This window comes from Loxodonta africana, chromosome 24 (genome assembly GCF_030014295.1).
Source record: "Loxodonta africana isolate mLoxAfr1 chromosome 24, mLoxAfr1.hap2, whole genome shotgun sequence".
NCBI lineage: Eukaryota > Metazoa > Chordata > Mammalia > Proboscidea > Elephantidae > Loxodonta > Loxodonta africana.
The window spans coordinates 45,219,263-45,236,600 of NC_087365.1; the positions used below are offsets into that span (position 1 = coordinate 45,219,263).

At 51.5% G+C, this 17,338-nt stretch overlaps 3 protein-coding genes across 5 annotated transcripts in view; 2 read left to right on the forward strand and 1 right to left on the reverse strand.

Moving 5' to 3' along the window:
• Positions 1-6,019, forward strand: SNX21 (sorting nexin family member 21). Of its 2 annotated transcripts, none has more exons than XM_010591734.3 (3): positions 1-615; positions 1,115-1,272; positions 3,456-4,836. In XM_010591734.3, exons 1-3 carry the CDS (start codon positions 363-365, stop codon positions 3,522-3,524), a joined length of 480 nt encoding a protein of 159 aa, XP_010590036.1. In that variant the 5' UTR covers positions 1-362; the 3' UTR covers positions 3,525-4,836. The 2 variants fall into 2 exon arrangements, with proteins under 2 accessions (XP_010590036.1, XP_010590035.1); XM_010591733.3 differs by lacking the exon at positions 3,456-4,836 and adding an exon at positions 4,991-6,019 and having other exon boundaries at positions 329-615.
• Positions 6,002-15,990, reverse strand: ACOT8 (acyl-CoA thioesterase 8). 2 transcript variants are annotated; one of them, XM_003411743.4, is made up of 6 exons: positions 15,754-15,975; positions 14,432-14,568; positions 10,895-11,120; positions 8,358-8,515; positions 7,647-7,841; positions 6,002-6,247 (listed from the first exon to the last, which is right to left on the reverse strand). In XM_003411743.4, exons 1-6 carry the CDS (start codon positions 15,870-15,872, stop codon positions 6,129-6,131), a joined length of 954 nt encoding a protein of 317 aa, XP_003411791.1. In that variant the 5' UTR covers positions 15,873-15,975; the 3' UTR covers positions 6,002-6,128. The 2 variants fall into 2 exon arrangements, with proteins under 2 accessions (XP_003411791.1, XP_064132219.1); XM_064276149.1 differs by lacking the exon at positions 14,432-14,568 and having other exon boundaries at positions 15,754-15,990.
• Positions 15,954-17,338, forward strand: part of ZSWIM3 (zinc finger SWIM-type containing 3) — a 19,266-nt gene continuing 17,881 nt past the window's right edge. Inside the window, exon 1 of the mRNA XM_003411582.4 lies at positions 15,954-16,531. Within this exon, the coding sequence (XP_003411630.2) occupies positions 16,377-16,531 (155 nt within the window). The 5' untranslated portion in view covers positions 15,954-16,376. The remainder of the gene's footprint in view (positions 16,532-17,338) is intronic.

The window sequence follows — 17,338 nt, forward strand, 5'->3', positions numbered from 1 at the left end:
GGCCTGGGCCCGGCGGAGTCCGGCGGAGCCCAGCGGCTCCTGGAGGCTTCGGCGAGCCGCTGGGGGCTGCTCGGGGACCCCGGGGGAGGCGCGCTCCGGAGTGCACCGCTGGGCGCTGGAGGTAGAGGCGCGCGAAGGGGGCACAGGGACGTGGGAGGAACCGGACCCTCTGGGAAGACCGCAGCCCTGGACGCGTAGGTCCGGGAGGCGGTGGGGCGGGAGTCCCAGGACTCGCTGGGCCCCCCGGGGCAGGGCGGGGCCTCCGCGGCTCCTCCCCCTGTGGGCGGGCCCGCCCCCTCCTCCCCGCGGGCTGGGTCCTGCTCCCGGGTGGGGACCCAGCGCCGCGCTCCCCCCAGAGTGCCATGGCCTCCCGGCTCCTGCACCGGCTGCGGCACGCCCTGGCCAGCGACGGCCCCCGGGAGGCGGCGGCCGGGCCCGAGGCGGAGCAGTTCCCGGAGAGCTCGGAGCTAGAGGATGACGACGCCGAGGGCCTGTCCTCCCGCCTCAGCGGCACCCTCAGCTTCACCAGCGCCGAGGACGACGAGGACGAGGACGACGAGGAGGCTGGCCCTGACCCGCTGGCCCCCGGGGATGGGGCGTCGGGAGAAGACGCAGGTGAGTGTCGGGGGACGAGACCAGACCCTGGAGCTCAGGTAGGCCTCCATCGCAGCCGCGTTCCCGAGAGCATCTGGGGGCGCTCAGAGTTGATCCAGCCGAAATTCCGACACTTCTTTAAGTGCCCCAGCCACCTCTTGGCTGTGTGACCTTGAGAGAGTCACAACACCTCTCTGAGCCAAGTTTTCCCCTGCTTCAAATAGGGGAAATCACCCCCATCTCTGGGCTGGTGTGGGCTTTAAACATATGTATGGCATGGGATACACATGGCAATAATGTGCTGACGATGCTTCGGGATGAGAATATTTATTCAGCGCCTACCATGTTCCAGACATTGTGCTTGGCACCCGGCTCCTCACTGGCCCTCAATTTCCTTTTCTGTAAAATGGGGATAAAGCTTGTCTTACAGCTTAAGAGGATAAATGAATTCCTGGCATGTGGTTACATGCGTCCTGGCCCTAGGCTTGGTGATGTGACCAGTACCTGTGTGCTTCCGCAGAACCAGGCCCCCCGCCGGACGGTCCTCGGGGCAGTCAGCTCCTGGCCCGGCAGCTACAGGATTTCTGGAAGAAGTCCCGTAACACCCTAGTACCCCAGCGGCTGCTTTTCGAGGTGACTAGTGCCAACGTTGTCAAGGATCCACCCTCCAAGTACGTGGTGAGTGAGGGTCCAGGTCCTGGGCAGTGAGCCCAAAAGAATGGTATGACTAAGAGAGAGCAGGGAAGGCTCTAACTTCTTGGAAGCAGAAGGGTGAATACAGTTAGAAATGGCTGCCCCATTTTACAGATGGGGAAACCAGGCCAGGAAGGGGCTGAAACTTGAGCAGATCCTCAAATGACTTAGCTTTTCCGAGTCTGACTGAAGTGGAGATAATGAACTTGCCTCCTAATCTAGTTTTGGGACAGAGAACTTATATGTGTGAAAGGGTTTTGCAAACTGTAGCAAGATAACAGGGGGAAGGACATGATCTGGGTTAGACTTGCAACCTGAGTTGCATGGGCTAGTGGTTAAGGAAGTGGGCTTTGGAGCCAGAACAAGCTGAGTCAAATCCCCCTTACTGGATCCCAGATTGATCTCAGGTGTTTGGTATTGGGAGAGTCATGTGACCTTGTTGACCCTCAGTGTTCTTATCTGGGCAGTGGGAATAATGACAGTGATATCTACATCAGAGGATTGTAGCAGGAATTAAAGGAGACAGTGCACAGAAAGCTTTCAGCATCGTGCCTGCCTGGCATTCTGACATGTATGTGTAAGGACCCCTGGTGGTACAGTGGTTAAACACTCTGCAACTAACTGAAAGGTTGGCGCTGTTCAAACCCACCAGCTGCTCCGCGGGAGAAAGATGTGGCAGTCTGCTTCCATAAAGATTACAGCCTTGGAAACCCTATGGGGCAGTTCTACTCTGTCCTATAGGGTCGCTACGAGTCAGAATCAACTCAATGGCAATGGGCTGTTTTTTTTATATCATTATTTACTTTGGGTTGAAAATGGCTGGCATCTAGGGCCTCCTGTGGCCTCCTTCCAACCCAGGATAACCAATTCTCAAGCACCCACCCTGTACAGTATAATCTTGTCCTAAGGGCTAGACTTAGGAGGCCAGTAGGGGCTTGGGGTGAACAGTAACATGGAGGAGAGGCCTTGGAGTCCCCATTTTCCTTGCTGTGGAGAGGAGGGACTGGCATGAAGAATGAGGTCTACCAGGTTGTGCTCCCTGCCAGGCCTGAAACCCAGCCCGGCCTGGCCAGTCCTGGCGGTGGTGGCGGTGCTCTGCCTCTCATGTCCCTCTTCACCACCCGCCTCTGCCTCTGACTCAGCAGGAAGGGGGCCTGGAGCCCTGTCCCACATCTGGGCCTCTCCACCCCTCTCTGCTGCTGTTAGTACACAGGTCCACACCCATGGGGACACTCCTCCAATTTGAGCAGGGGTTGATTCTGTGATGCTCAGGTCTTAGGTGGCAAAGGTCTTAGAGTTCTAGGATGGATGAGGGGTAATGCACAGGAAGGAGACACTAAGAATCAGTCACCTAGGAGCAGCCCAGAGGCAGGGAGGAATGGGGGTGACTTGGAAGGAAATGACATAATAGAGCAGGATGGCCGAACATGCACTGGCCCATGTCTGGGGAAGCAGTTCACCTCCTCTGCCCAGTGGGGACCCCTGGTCCCCATCTAACTTCTGGGGGAAAAGCACAGGCTTTGGAATCTGACCTACCTGGGTTTGAATCCCAGCTGGGCCACTTATCAGCTGTGTGCCTCAGAGAAAGGCTTTGAGCCCCTTGCCCCCGCCCCCAGTCCGCTTCCTCAGCTGCCTACCAGATAATAACACCTTCCTTGCAGTGCTCTTGTGATGATTAAATAATACTGTAAATGTTCAGCACATAGCACAGGGTGAGTGTTCAGTCCATGGAGCTACTATCATGATTTCCTGTCTTGGTGGGAGGTTACAAGGATCAGATGAGATAATGGATGTAAAAAATTTTTTTGCAAAAAAATTAAAAATAAAAATAAAAGCTTCATGAACATAAGGGGTTATCATAGGCCAGTGTTTGCTGAAGTGTATTCTGCAAAATAATGGTTCCTGGGATATTAATAACTGTTCAGGAAAGGGTTTTGCAGTCAGTATGTTTCGGGAATGCAGATCTGAATGAGAATAAGATAGGTTTCTTTATTGTGAGACTTTCGCATCCTCTGTATTAACATACTTGGTGAAGTAGAGGGCCGGTGAAAAAGAGGAAGACCCTCAACGAGATGGATTGGCACAGTGGCTGCAACAGTGGGCTCAAACATAGCAACAATTGTGAGGATGGCGCAGGACTGGGCAGTGTTTCCTTCTGTTGTACACAGGGTCGTTGTGAGTCGGGACGAACTCCACGGCACCTAACAACACTGAGAATCATCAAGAGAACAGAGTAGGCAAACCTAAGTGACCAGGAGTGGCTATAACACCGGCAAATCTGCAGAACACTGGAGAGAAAAAGGTGGTCTCCTGGTAGTATGGAGTCCCTGGGTGGCATAAACGGTCAAGCGCTGGCCTACTAACCAGAAGGTTGGTGGTTTGAATGTACCCAGAAGCACCTCAGAAGGAAGGCCTGGCAATCTACTTCCAAAAGATCACAGCCATAGAAGACCCTACGGAGCTCAGTTCTACTCTGACACACGTGGGGTTGCCATGAGTCGGAACTGACTCGATGACAACTGGTATTTCTTGGTTTGGTGTCAGTATACCTTTAAAACCTAGCACTTGCTAATCCCTTTTTTAAACCTGTTGGCTCAGCATTACTGTCATTAATCCACACTCAGGTTCTCAGAACTGGGGGGAAGCTCAGCGGTCATCATGCTCAGTGTTTCCCAAAGCCTCTGTCATTCCAGTACCGACTTCCCAGTTCTTGTCCTGTCTGAATATCACTTGTACCACTATTGGCTTCATATTTTCTTTAAATGAACCTGCTTTTTTTCATTTTCCTTAAATAAGTTTATTTTAAAAGACCATTTTACAACAGCACTGTATGTGTGGAAAACCTCACTTGCCATAAATAGAAGGTAGACATCAAAATAAAGGCAGAGAAAATGAAGCTGCGTCAGCCTAGATGCTGCTGTTGCCGGAAGGGGGCCCTGACCTGCGATTAGCTTTCGGGCTCTTTTCTAAAACTGGAGATGAGAAATGTTGGGGGAGTGCTTAAAAAAAAAAAAAAAGTGCCAAGCTGAGAGCTTCTCAATTTATAGTCACAGAGATTAAGAGAGGACTAAAGGGGAACCACCTCCTATCTGTGATTCATCATTATTTACCCTGGTACATAAAAACGAATTACTTCACTTGTACACGTTAAGTCAACACCGACCTGGTCCAACGCTTCTGGTCCCAGAAGGGGACTGTTTTGCCTGCAGTCACATGGTGAGGTAGAAGCCGACCTGGGGTTTGGAACACCTTCAGTGTCCTTGGCACAGCGTTCCGGCTGTCTGAAGACTTGTCCTCTGGGCCTGGTTTGGAATAACCTGGCCTGGGTAGAGGCTGTGTCTGGAGAGGAACAAAATCCAGGATGGTCCTAAAGGTTGGCTCGGAGGCCTGGAACCTGGGTTTCTGAGCAGCTGTTGGAACAGCCAGCAGGGCTATGGGGAAGGGGTGTTCCCTAGAAGGAGCAAAAAGGGCCAAGTAGCCCCAGTCCCTGAAGCTCATCTCTGTCTTTCTCTCTCCGTGCTGACATGGGCCTGGGTCATTTCAGACGAGCCTCAGGTAAGATGGCTGGGGTTTCCTAGCCACTGCCCAGCTGCTCCCACCTTCCTGGGCCCAGTCCTAGGGCTGAAGGGGAGAGGTGGGAGGGTGGTGAGGAAGGGGACCCGTGGAAGCCTTGCACCTGCGCTGACACTCATTCCCCCTGCAGCTCTACACCCTCACCGTGATGGGCCCAGGGCCTCCAGACCGCCAGCCAGCCCAGATTTCCCGCCGCTACTCGGACTTTGAGCGGCTGCATAGAAGCCTGCAGCGGCAGTTTCGGGGCCCCATGGCTGCCATCTCCTTCCCCCGGAAGCGCCTGCGCCGGAACTTTACAGCAGAGACCATCGCCCGCCGCAGCAGGGCTTTTGAGCAGTTTCTGGGCCACCTACTGGCGGTGCCCGAGCTGCGCCATGCCCCGGACCTGCAGGACTTCTTCGTGCTGCCTGAGCTGCGGCGGGCGCAGAGCCTCACCTGCACTGGCCTCTATCGTGAGGCTCTGGTGCTCTGGGCCAGTGCCTGGCAGCTGCAGACCCAGCTGGGCACCCCCTCAGGCCCAGACCGCCCCCTGCTAACCCTGGCTGGGCTTGCTGTGTGCCACCAGGAGTTGGAGGACCCTGCAGAGGCCCGGGCCTGCTGTGAGAGGGCCCTGCAGCTGCTAGGGGACAAGAGCCCCCACCCTTTCCTGGCGCCCTTCCTAGAGGCCCATGTCCGCCTCTCCTGGCACCTGGGCCTGGACAAAAGCCAGTCAGAGGCCCGGCTCCAGGCCCTGCAGGAGGCAGGCCTTACCCCCAAGCCACCCCCCAGTCTCAAAGAGTTGCTCATCAAGGAGGTGCTGGATTAACCCTTGCCTAGGCCACTGTGGGGAGGGGCTGCCCCAGGATGGAGGGACCCGATGAGGACATGGGCTGCAGCTGGGAGGCTGCAGGGGTGCTGGGAGCCCCTAGAAGTTTCACGAAGAGAATCTGCAGCAGACCAAGGAACTTTGTTGCTTCTGTCCCGCTGGGCTCAGGATGAGCTTTGGCTGGAGTTGCCCTGGGATGGTGGAGGGAAGAAGTCTGCCACAGCCTCTCCAGCACAGCAGGATCAATGTTCCCTTTTCTAAGGGCAGGGACTCTGACCCTGAAGTCCTGGAGTTAAGGGTTGCTATTCCAGCCCAGGGAAATTAAAGGCCAGCCACTCCAGTGGTACCAGTCTCTTTATTGGTTGCGTGCATTGGAAGGCCCAGCCTTCTACTGTAACTCTTGCTTCAGCAGTAGAGGTGGAAGGGAAGTCCTTGAAGCCCCAGGCCAAGCTGGTACCTCTGGCTAGAGCTTGCTCTTTGAGTCCCGGGGCTTCACTCGGATCACACCCTCCTGGGCACAGGACACAGCCAGGACCCCATCCCGACGCCACAGCCGCCCATGGACCAGTCCCCGGGAGCCACCTGTGGGCAAGGGGTAAAGTGGGTACGGCCTTCGCTCCCTAAGCACAGCCAAGCGTACTTCTTGAAAAGAATTTAGCCAAGGGCAGGGCCAGCCCATGCAAGGGCGCCACTGACTGTGTCAGCTGCTCCATGTCTCCCTTTACAAGCCTATTATGGTCAGTCACTGGAGGTGACCCCTCCCATGGGAACTTACCTGACAGTTTACAAGCACTTTCACATACCTGCTGGCTTTCTCAAAAAGACTGCAGAGGGAAGGACTCAGAGAACAAACTTTAAGTGGCTTGGCCGAGGGGATCCGCTTACCTCTGACCACTTGTGTTAGGAAACCCTTCGGTTGCCTTTATAACCTCAAACCAGGTCCTTCAGGCCAGTTATTTGTGAAAACTTCCATCACCAAGGGGAGGAAGAGGCTGGGGGCAGAAGACCTGGGGCCATGAGGTCTGGGGACTCTCCATTGCTGGCCTTAGGTCTGAGTTGAACGTTTAAGAAGGGAACGATTGGCCTTCCTTACAGAGAGCTTAGCTCACTTAGTCCTCACAATAGCTAAGCAAAGCAGGCGCTTGTTCCATTTCCAGACAGTGACACTGAAGTCTCTGGGACTTGGGAACTGGGCCCTGAGGACCAGGGCCAAACCTGAACCCAAGTGTCCTGACTTCAAGCCTGTTAATTCGTATTTTGATGCTCTTGATACTTGAGAGCAGCCCTTTCTGAGTATAAGGAGTCCTTTAAGTTCTGTCCCTGTTTCACAAAGTAAGGCTTTTCTTCGTTTGAAGTGGACCTCCTTGAAAAGGAAGCCAGGGTTCTGAGACTAGACATTAATGAACGAGTGTGGGTTTCTCTCTCTCCCATACAAGGATGGTCCAAGTAGTGGAGTCCTTAGGAACCGGTGAATCCCTGACCCCCAACCAGGTTAATCACAGAATCACTTGGCGCTTTTGAAAAATGCAGATTTCTGGACCTTAGCCAAGACCTGCTAAGTCATAACCAAGTGGGTAGAATCTGAGTATGTTTTGAAAAAGCTCCCCCAAGTGGCGGTCTGATGAACCACCACTGCTCTAATGCAACCCCCATTTGCTCAGATGGAGAAACTGAGGCTCAGAGAGGTGTTGGGACTTGCCCAAGATCACACAGAGAATCTGGGGTGATTCTGGGACTAGAACTGGGTCTCTGTGAATCAGTCCCTTGACCTTCCCAGCATGTTAGAAAAATTTAGAGCTGAGAAGGTGTCTCATCCTCGAGCCTAACCCTGTCATTTTGAAGGATGCCAAAGCCTGGGACAGGGCAGGGGAGGAAGTGACCTGTGCAGTGCCCCACAGGAAGGGAGGCAGCATCACCTGAGAAACAAGGCTCCCTGCCACCCCAGGGGCAGTGCCCTCGCCCCACGTGGCCCCACACTCACCAGCCCAGGGGCTCTCGCACTCATACAGCATCCAGTGGTCCGCTCGGAAGGGGGTGTGGAACCACATGGAGTGGTCCAAGGAGACCATGAAGTGCACCTTATGCTGCCACTCGTGGGGCAGCAGTGCCGTGCCCAGGAAGGCATAGTCCGAGATGTAGGCAGCCACACAGCAGTGCATCTTGATGTCACCCTCCCCTGCAACAGGTGCCAGCCCCATCAGCCCTGGGCTCCTGGGCTTTATGGCTCAGCACCTGCAGTGGGGTGGGATGGAAGGGGCTCCATGCACAGATATGCAGACTTTACTGACAAGGGTACCTGGCCCAAGGTGTGTGTGTGGCAGGAGATAAGGGGGGAGATGAGTGAGGATGGAGATGCAGTCTTCACTCACCAGTCTCCCACCCGGGCCCCGGATGGGGTGCCTTTTTCTAGTCGGCACAAAGGCACCCTTAGAGTTAGCAGCAGACCAGGAGAAAAACCTCAGGTGCCCTGCCTTCTTCAGAAAGGGCCTACATTGGGATTGTAGTCACCTCCCCATTCTCCCCATGCAAAGGGCTAAGACAGCGCTGGTGAGAAACTGGGCCAACTTCCCCATCACACAAATAAGGAAACAGTACCCGAGAGGGCAAGTACCAGGCCCAAGGTCACAGGGTGATGAGTTGCAGGTCTAGACCCCTGGAGAGAGTTTTCCTCCAGTCCATGGGGTCCTCTTACCAATATAGCCCCGGGCTCGCACCCAGAACATCTGTTTGGGCTCCAGGCGCTGCAGCTGGCTCAGGGTGGGTGGGTTTATGACCCTGATCTCAATGGGCACCTCCTGGGCAGCAATCCGGTTCAGCCCCACTCGGTACCTCTTGTGGAGGTTAGGGTCCCTGAAAGTAAAAGGGAGAGTGGGGAGATGCAAGAAGAGCGGAACTTCTCATCTGAGCTGCCTCTTCTGACCCCCTCCTTCCTCCACAGGACTCCTGACTTGTCCCCAAAGCTCCCCTCTGCTTGTGGCAGGCACAATAGTAGTTTTTTAATTCCTTCTTTGCTACATATGAGCCATATGGCTTTGTCTCAGTTAGTGATCTCTCTGAGCCTATTTTCTCATCTGCAAAATGTGGATAATCATAGTAACCTGGCTGATAACAACGTGGTGAAGACAACACATTATAGCAGTAAGACGCACACTTGAGAGGCACTATTCTGTTCTAAACATCTCACATTAACTCACGCCTCCCAACAACCCTGTGAAACTGGCACTGTCATCACCCCCTTTTGATAAATGAAATAAGTACAGAGAGGCCACGTAGCTTGCTCAGAAAGTGGAGAGGGCATTTGGACCCAGGCAATCTGGCTCCATAGTTCATGCTCTTAACCATGTCAGCATTCTACACAGTCAGGAAACAGCAACTTGGCCTGAGTTACCTAACATTAAAGCAGCTGGGAACAACCTTCTCCCCCAGAGGGAGGGGCCCGTTTCCAAGGAAGCCCTTTCACCACAGTAACAACCACCCATAGTGCTTCTCGGGGTGCCGCCATTTTCATCCCTATCCTCACGAGTGCTGTCCCACAGAACTTTCTGTGATGGAATGCTCTATACCTGCACTGTCCACTATGGTAGCCACGAGCACATGTGGCTTTTAAGCTCTCGAAATGTGGCTAGTATAACCAACAAACTGAATTTTTACTTCTTTTAATTAATTTAATACAGCCACATGTGGCTAGTGGCTACCTTACTGGACAGCACAGCTCCATAAGCGGAGCCCCTGAAGAACAAAAGTCTTCATTTCATTTCAGCAAACATTTGTTGGGCACTGACTACATACGAGGCCCCCTACTTATTCCTGTCAAGAGTGGTATAACTACCATTTACTGAGTACCCTCTAAGTGCCTTATTTCCCTTACCTCATTTAATCCTCACAGCGGCCTTGGGAGGTAGTAATTATTATCAGCACCATTTTACAACTGAGGGCACAGGCTAAGAGAGGGAAAGCAACTTGCCCAAGCTCACAAAGCCAGTAAGAACCAGTCTAAATTTGAACACAGGCCTTTTGGGCTCCTAAACCCACATCCATCTACCCTGCTGCCTCCCCAGCATCCAGCACAAGGCAGAGGAGCTGTCCTTGTGATTCAGCTGTGAAGCAGGCAGGGCAGAAGTGACTACTCCCATGTCTTAGATGCAGAAACTAGGATCAGAGAGGCTGGGGAACTGGGCAAGTCCACAGCAGGTATGCCCTAACTCAGCCGGCCAGAAAACACCATCTGTCCTGAGTCTGGACCTGGTGCTCTTTCTCTTGCACCAGCATTTTTCAAACTTTATAGGCTGTGATCCAAGTGAGAAATACATTCTACCAGGTGATACACCCAGTAAGGCAAAGGCAAAGAGCTGGTGGCAAAGCCATTAAAGTGCTTGGCTGGTAACCAAAAGGTTGGTGGTTTGAACCTACCACCCACTCTGTGGGAGAAAGATGTGGCATTCTGCTTCCATAAAGATCACAGCCTTGGAAACCCTATGGAGCAGTCCTACCCTGTCCGAGAGGGTCGCTATCAGTCGGAATCGACAAGAGGGCCAATGGGTTGAGTTTTTGGTTGATATTATCTAAAGCAAGGAGCCCCGGTGGCACAACAATTAAGCACTTGGCTGAGAACCAAAAGCCTGGCAATTCAAACCCACCAGCAGCTCAGTGGGAGAAAGATGTGGCAATCTGCTTGCACAAAGATTACAGCCTTAGAAGCCCTATGGAGCAGTTCTACTCTGTCCTATCGGGTCACTATGATTCAGAATCGAGGCAATGAGTTTTGGTTTGGAAGACAAAGGCAGCGACCAGTCAGAGCAAATTTGGGCCATAGCTTCGCAGCAGGGTTCTAGAGGACACCCACCCCTGCCAGGCATTAACTCCTAAGCTGCTGAATCATGGGTGACCAGGAGAAAGGAGAGGAGATCATTCAGTGGCCTGAGGAGGTGACTATTTACCAAGTGGTTACAGAAGTATTTCAATATTTTAACAGCCAGTAAAGCTGTAACAGTGCCTGCACTGGCTGAATATAAACCCTGCATTTTACATCATGACCCAGTACACACACAACTGAAACTCAAGTGTCACCAAAGAATTCTTACCCTTCCTACGTACGATATACTCCAATATCTTCTTTTCTATTCTATATTTCTAAAATGCTGGTCAAGACCCATGAAAGGATCTCATGACCCACTAATGACTGAGAACCGCTGTTTGAAAGCACTGCCCAGGAGCCTCCAGGATTCTCACCTTAAGTACTGGTCAATGAGGGTCTCATAGTCGAGCAGCTCCTCTGGCGGGGGCACAGCTGGCATGGAGAACTGGTGCTGCAGGGGACTGGGCTGGATCTGTTGGAAGGAGGCCTGGCAGATGAAGATGGGCTTGCCGTGTTGCACGGCCCTCACGGAGCGCACCGAGAAGCTCGCCCCTGTTCGCGTCCGTTCCACCTGGTATAGCACTGGCAACTTTGGGTCTCCTGCAGTGGGCACAAGGGGCACAGTGAGCCCTACAGGCTTTGTAGACAGCACAAAGGCCAGGTGGGCACCTCTGCCACTGGTCCTCTATTCCTTTCTCTGTTCAGTAGCTAGGGACTGAGACCAGGTACTGGGGATACAAAGAGAGCACTAGGTGGAGTGCCTCCTGTCAACAGCACAGAATACTTGGACTCGGCCAGATTTCCTGCATTCAAACCCTGGCTCTGCCACTCACCAGATGTGTGACCTTGGAAAAGTCGCTTAACCTCTCCGAGCAGTTCACTCCAGTAAAATGAGGACCCTCATAGTGCTCAGACCTCACAGGATTTTTATGAGAATTAAATGAACTCATAGTTGTACAGTGTTTAGAATAATATCTGGCTCATAGTTTTTCATAGTTAGTACTCTCTAAGTGTTGGTTAAATAAAATAAATTCTCTCAGTTCTTATCTTGTTCTGTCTGTGACTGGGATCATGTCATGACTACAGAATCATTTCTTTAAAATCAGGGGTCAGCAAACTATAGCCCGTGGGCCAAATCCAGTCTGCTACCTTTTCTGGTAAATAAAGTTTCTTTGGAGCACAGTTACAATCATTTGTTTGCATATTGTCTATGGCTGTTTTCGCGAGCTACACAGCAGAGTTGAGTTGTCACAAAGAGACCCGCAAAGCCTAAAATATTTACTATCTGGTCCATTACAGGAAAAAAGCTTGCCGACTCCTGCTCCAGATTTTCCCAGCTCTAAACCTGTTGACTCAACGGCAGTGGGTTTAAACCTGTAGCATGCTACATTCCTGTACTACATTCTTTTACCTCCCTAAAAAAAAAAAAAAAAGACATTCTGCCTTGGGCTTTTAGAGTTGATAATATAAATGACAAAGATTACCCACCCTCAGCATCTTTTATAAATATATATATCATTTAAAACATCTTCATTGGTTATATTTGAGGTATGTGGTAAAGGGTCACGTCACAAACTACTGAGAGCTTCCCTTTTTGCCTTGCTGCCAGGGAGCTGAGAACTAAATTTTGTGAGAAACTACAGCAATATGCCTTAGCCCAGTTTTTTGGTAAAGTCATTTTCCCCAGGCTCCTACTCTGCTGTCCTTTGACCTTTATTTTGATAGTCCTTTGATAGCTATCAATTATCTTCAGCTGTCTTGCAGCCTTTCCAGGAAGAGATAAGGAACAAATAATTGGTGATTTATTCTGAAATGGTAGCAAGGAAGAAGATCCTTCCCCCAGAACCTGGAACGAGCACTGTGATGGTTAATGTTATATGTCAACTTGGCTAGGCCATGATTGTAATTATCTTCCCTTTTTGTGGCCTGATGTAATTATCCTCCATTTTATGTGTTGAAAGTCCTAACCTCTACGTGCTAATAGGGCAGGATTAGTGTAGGGTGTATCACGAGTCACATCCTTATAAGCAGGTATGACCCAAGTCACACCCTTGCTCAACTATCTGACGTGATGGGAGTTTCCTTGGAGGGCACAGCCTGCATTCAATATACATGGATGACTGGCAAAGCTCTCCCTTGCTCTGGGTCCTACATCGAGCTCGTCATCATCTGACCTCTGCTTCTTGGTACTTGAGCCAGCAGCCTACCATGTGACCTGCCGATCTTGGGTTCCGCAGCCCCTGCAACCATGTGAGTCAGAAGAAGCCTTCCAGCCCAACACCCGACCCATGGATTTGAGAACTGCCGGCCTCCACAACTGTGTGAGCCATTTTCTTGAGATAAATCTCTATCTATATACATATATAGATATATACACTTCACTGGTTTTGCTTCTCTAGAGAAGCCAGCCTAAGACAGGTACCCTGGTAGCCCTACACGGATTTGTAATGATCTTCACAAGTGAAAAGAGAAAGTAGCAGAAGACTGTGGAGCTGGAGGCACACAAACCTGGGTTCAGATCGTGGCTCTGCCTCCCTGAGCAGCTGTAGGAGCTGGTTACAAATCTCTTTAGGTTGCCATTTCCTTATACACTGAATGGTGGCAGGAATGCCCACCCTCATGTTATGAGGACTAAGTAAGATAATGTACCTGGCCATCCTCTGTGCCATGCAAATATTAATTATTCTCATAAATTCATCATAAAAAATGATTATTATCACTTATGGGAAACCTGCAATGTGCCAGGCACTGCACTAGAGGCTTTCACTACAAAGAGTTATAATTCTTTCATCACAGGATAAAGAAACAGATTCTGAGGGATCAAGTAATGCCCCTACTTCCACAAGGCAAGACAAAACCACCAGGTCTCTCACTGAGCTAGGAGGATTACACTACCAAAAGACCAGCATCTTGGAAGCTTACAGCCAAACTGAAGAAATAAAGTCCAGAGGTGCTCCCAACTAGCACAAAGGTAAGAACTGGGCTGGTAAGTAGTGATGACAATCACAGTCAAGGGGCTCAGGCAATAAAGGAAGGGGGAGTGAAGGGCATGGTAATATGGTGTGAAAAAATAGATTTATTATTATAACTATTTTTTATTTTTAAAATGAAAGAAAACCCCCCCCTATTGTTTTCTGAGTACAAATCACAGAATATAAAGTTAAACAAAATCTTCCCAGCTGGTTTGACTCTGAAGAAGACAACAAGTCTAAAATTGTGGGCACCTGCCTTAGAAGTCAGGGGTATGGAGGCAAACCAAGTGAGATTTTTGTTTCTCAACACAGAGTGGGTTTTAAAAGACTGCCCCTTGCTCCTGGACCGGATCCCCGAGCTATAAGCAACTATAGAGATCATCCAACTAAAAGCCCCTGGACCAACCCTTCCTCTCCTCCCCACTAACTTCACTCTAAAGAGGGCACAAACCAAGCCTCAGGGAGGGAGGTCATCTACTCAGTGTCACAAGGCAAGTTATTGGCAAGGCTGAAACTAGAACTAAGATCTTTTGATTCCCAGCCTGGTGCTCTTTTCTCCAAGCCAGGCAGACCCAAACCCCTAACAGAGGTTACAGCAGATGTGAGGATCTAGCACCATACTCACACCAACAGGGAACAACTAAGAAACAAGTCTTGCATCATCAAGAGCCAGAGAACAAGTTAACGGTCTCAGTAAGTGTAAAGTCCAAAGCTCTTTGTTGGCCCCAGGCCTTGTTTCTCTCTTGGCTCCCCTGCGACTGGAACTCTCTGTCTCCGTTCTTCGCTTCCCCTTTCCCCTCAGTCAGCCCCCCAAAGCCAGGAGGAAATGGCTCCTAAGCCCCCCTTCTCTCCCTCTCTCCTCAGTCAGCCCTCCAAGACCAGGGAGAAGTGGCTGCCGGGTCCCCAGGACTGGGTGGGGGCAAGGAGGGGGTGGTTTACCTGCCCGAACAAAGTAGCAGTGCAGGGAGTGTACGTGGACGTCTTCAGTCACAGACTTGGCTGCAGCTACCAGGGCCTGACCCACGATCTGACCCCCAAACAGCCGCTGGGTGGTGGGTACCCAGTAATGCCTTCCTCTGTGGGAAGAGGAAATTGGGAGAGACTTGGGTAGGGGCTGAATCCTACAGCTCTCAAAGAGCCTTTACTGCAGGATCTCTTAAATTTATTGGGGTTTGGGATCCCTTTGAAAAACTGGTGAAAGCCATGGGCCCTCTCCCAGGCAAATATCCTCACACATTACTCTGCATACAACTTCATGGCCTTCATGACCACCCAGAGCCCTTCTGTGGATTCAGTTAAGGATAACAATCTAACTCACTTATTTCACACTCAGAGAATGGCGATCAGAGAGTTCAAATGACTTGAGCAAGGTCACAAAGCTTAAACATTGCACATCCTGGACAGTTCTAGAGTCTTTTGACCCCAAGTCCAGTGTTTCTTCTACTCCCCATATCAGAGTAAGACACAAGCATCTTGGGTGGACCAAGATGAACCTCCAGGGCTGAGTCTATCCCCTATATTCCTCAACCACAACAGCCCAGTTCTTTCTAGAACCCGATTCAGAGCTGGAAGTGTAAAGATGAGGAAATTGGGTCCCCCGAAGTGAAAAAAGACCAGTTGGCATGTGAGCCCCAGCCCCAATTTAGTATTCTCCATAGCACTGTATTGCAAATAACCCTCCAGGAAGTGATTTACAAGTCGTTAAGTGGACGGAAGGGAAGTTAAAGCCAAAGATGGATTCCAATAAAGCCAGTAGGAGCTCTGGAGGCCAAAGCGGTCAAGAGCTTAAGTGAACTGGGAAGGAAAGAGGCTCAGACCTCAGCATGAGCAGCAATGAGCTACCAAATCCCACCAAGTAGTGGGGAAGGAGTATGTAAAATTAAAAGGATAGTAAAGATGCAAGAAGCTGCGAATCAGGGGACTTAAGTTTTAAACTAGATTTGCTGTGTGCCCTTAGGTAAATCACTGCCCTCTCTGGGCTGACTCCCCCAGGGACCCCAAGGGCCGACTGCCGTATCACAGGTTACCACTTTATTTGCCCAGTTCGCAAGAGCGCTGCGCAGTCCGGGCATGGAATGGGAGGGAGGAAGCCAGTGCAGTCTGGACAGCGCAGTGAGGGCCAAGCCCTCTCTCGATCGCGGCAGAGCCTGCAGCCTCCGCACAGCCCATCCTCGTTCAGGAGCTGAGGGACAATGGGTGGCGGCTGTCGAGACCAGGGGCCTCCGTCCCAGTGGGGGCGCGAGCCGGATGCTGCAGGCTACCTGAAGAGATCTTCGTCCAACGGCTCAAGGTTGAGCACGCTGGTGACCAGGACGCTGCGGAGGTCCCTGGGGGGATCGTGGCCTTCCTGCCCGTCCTCCGGAGCCTGCGGGGACGACATCTTACTAGCTGGCGGCTGGCCTCGGCCACTGCCCTGGGCGAGGGAACTGGAGACATACCCAGAGCCGGAAGCCCCCGGCAAATTGCCCTCGTAACCGGAAGTGCCCTGCGGGACCGTGAGAAGGCGGGATCCGACTATGATTGTTGATGTTCCTATCCGTCTTCTGGTGGATGAGGCGGGATTTCTCTAATGATTGGAGAAAATAAGTGCCACTCTGGGGTCCCGTGTGTGATTGGGTGTGATACTGAGGGGGCGGAGCCTCGGGGCTGAATAATAAGGACTGAGTGTCAATTTCCCTCTGTCAGGCAGTAAAGACGCCCCTCGCCCCAGAAACCCCTCAGACTTGGGATCCTCCTGAGCTCCATAACAGGCACTCAAGTGGAACCGACCTCTAAGGGCCCTGGACCTAGACCAGCCTGTAGACCCTCACAGTGACCTCTGACCCCCGGTGTGATACTGGGCCCACGCTAGGACCAGCCCCTGCTGTGGGCTGAGGGGACAGCCATGGAGCTGGGCAGCTGCTTCAAGACCTACGAGGACTTCAAGGAATGCTTCAGCGCCTACAAAAAGGAGAACAGGTGCTCCTTCATTCTCAGAGACTGCGTCTCCGTCCGCTTCCACAACCTCCACCATGGCACCTCTATCCGCGAAGACATCCTGTAAGGGCGGGGCGGGGGCGGGGCAGGAGGATGGGGAGGAGGGTGGCCGGCCCTCCGGAGGGCGGCCTGGAGGAGGAGGAGGAGGCGGGAATGCTCTTGGGCCCTTGTCTCAGACTTCCGCAGCCATTCATTCAGCAGGCACCTACTGAGCACCTGCTGCGTGCCTTGTGGATATAGAGCAAACCCTCTTTAGGCGTTGCTTTTTGACCACCCACTTCACCGTCACTCACTCATTCCTTTATTGAACAAGCTTTTCTGGAATTCATAACTGCAGTTTGTCCTATTTTTGAAGCACCTACAGTATTCCAGACACAAAATACTGCCTTCAAAGATGGATAAAAACGCCTTAGCGTTTTATTCTTTACAAAGCAGTAACAGGTCAGTTGGTGATTGTTGCATTCATTCATTCTGTAAATGGTTCTTGAGCTCCTAATATTAACAACCATTTTTCAAACACTTTGCATGTCCCAGGCAGCGTTCTGTACTCTGGGCGTGCTTTACCCCTCAGGGCTGTATCAAGGATTAGACGTTATTCTTCTCATTTAACAGATAAGAAAACAGGCTTAAAGAATTTAAGACAGGAGTTGAAAACTCAAATGCCTTTTGGGCTCAGGTGAAACAGCCCAGGGTAAGAAAATGTAACATAACTTTTTATTGTACTGTAAGAATAAGAATGATGAAATAACGCCATGGGGACAACAGAGAGAACTGTGAACTGGGGCAAATTAGAGAGCAAATCCCATCTAATCAACTCCAGCTGATTACTGCCATGTGAAAAATGAAGATTCATTGTTGCCAGAATTTTGG

Coding starts and splice junctions, on each gene's coding strand:
- SNX21 (XM_010591733.3), top strand. CDS start 363: ATGGCCTCCCGGCTCCTGCACCGGCTGCGGCACGCCCTGGCCAGCGAC. Junction 616..1,114: donor GGCGTCGGGAGAAGACGCAG/GTGAGTGTCGGG, acceptor GTGCTTCCGCAG/AACCAGGCCCCCCGCCGGAC. Junction 1,273..4,990: donor ATCCACCCTCCAAGTACGTG/GTGAGTGAGGGT, acceptor TTCCCCCTGCAG/CTCTACACCCTCACCGTGAT.
- ACOT8 (XM_003411743.4), bottom strand. CDS start 15,872: ATGTCGTCCCCGCAGGCTCCGGAGGACGGGCAGGAAGGCCACGATCCC. Junction 11,121..14,431: donor CTGCTACTTTGTTCGGGCAG/GTAAACCACCCC, acceptor TGCCCACTGCAG/GAGACCCAAAGTTGCCAGTG. Junction 8,516..10,894: donor CTCATTGACCAGTACTTAAG/GTGAGAATCCTG, acceptor TTTTACTTTCAG/GGACCCTAACCTCCACAAGA.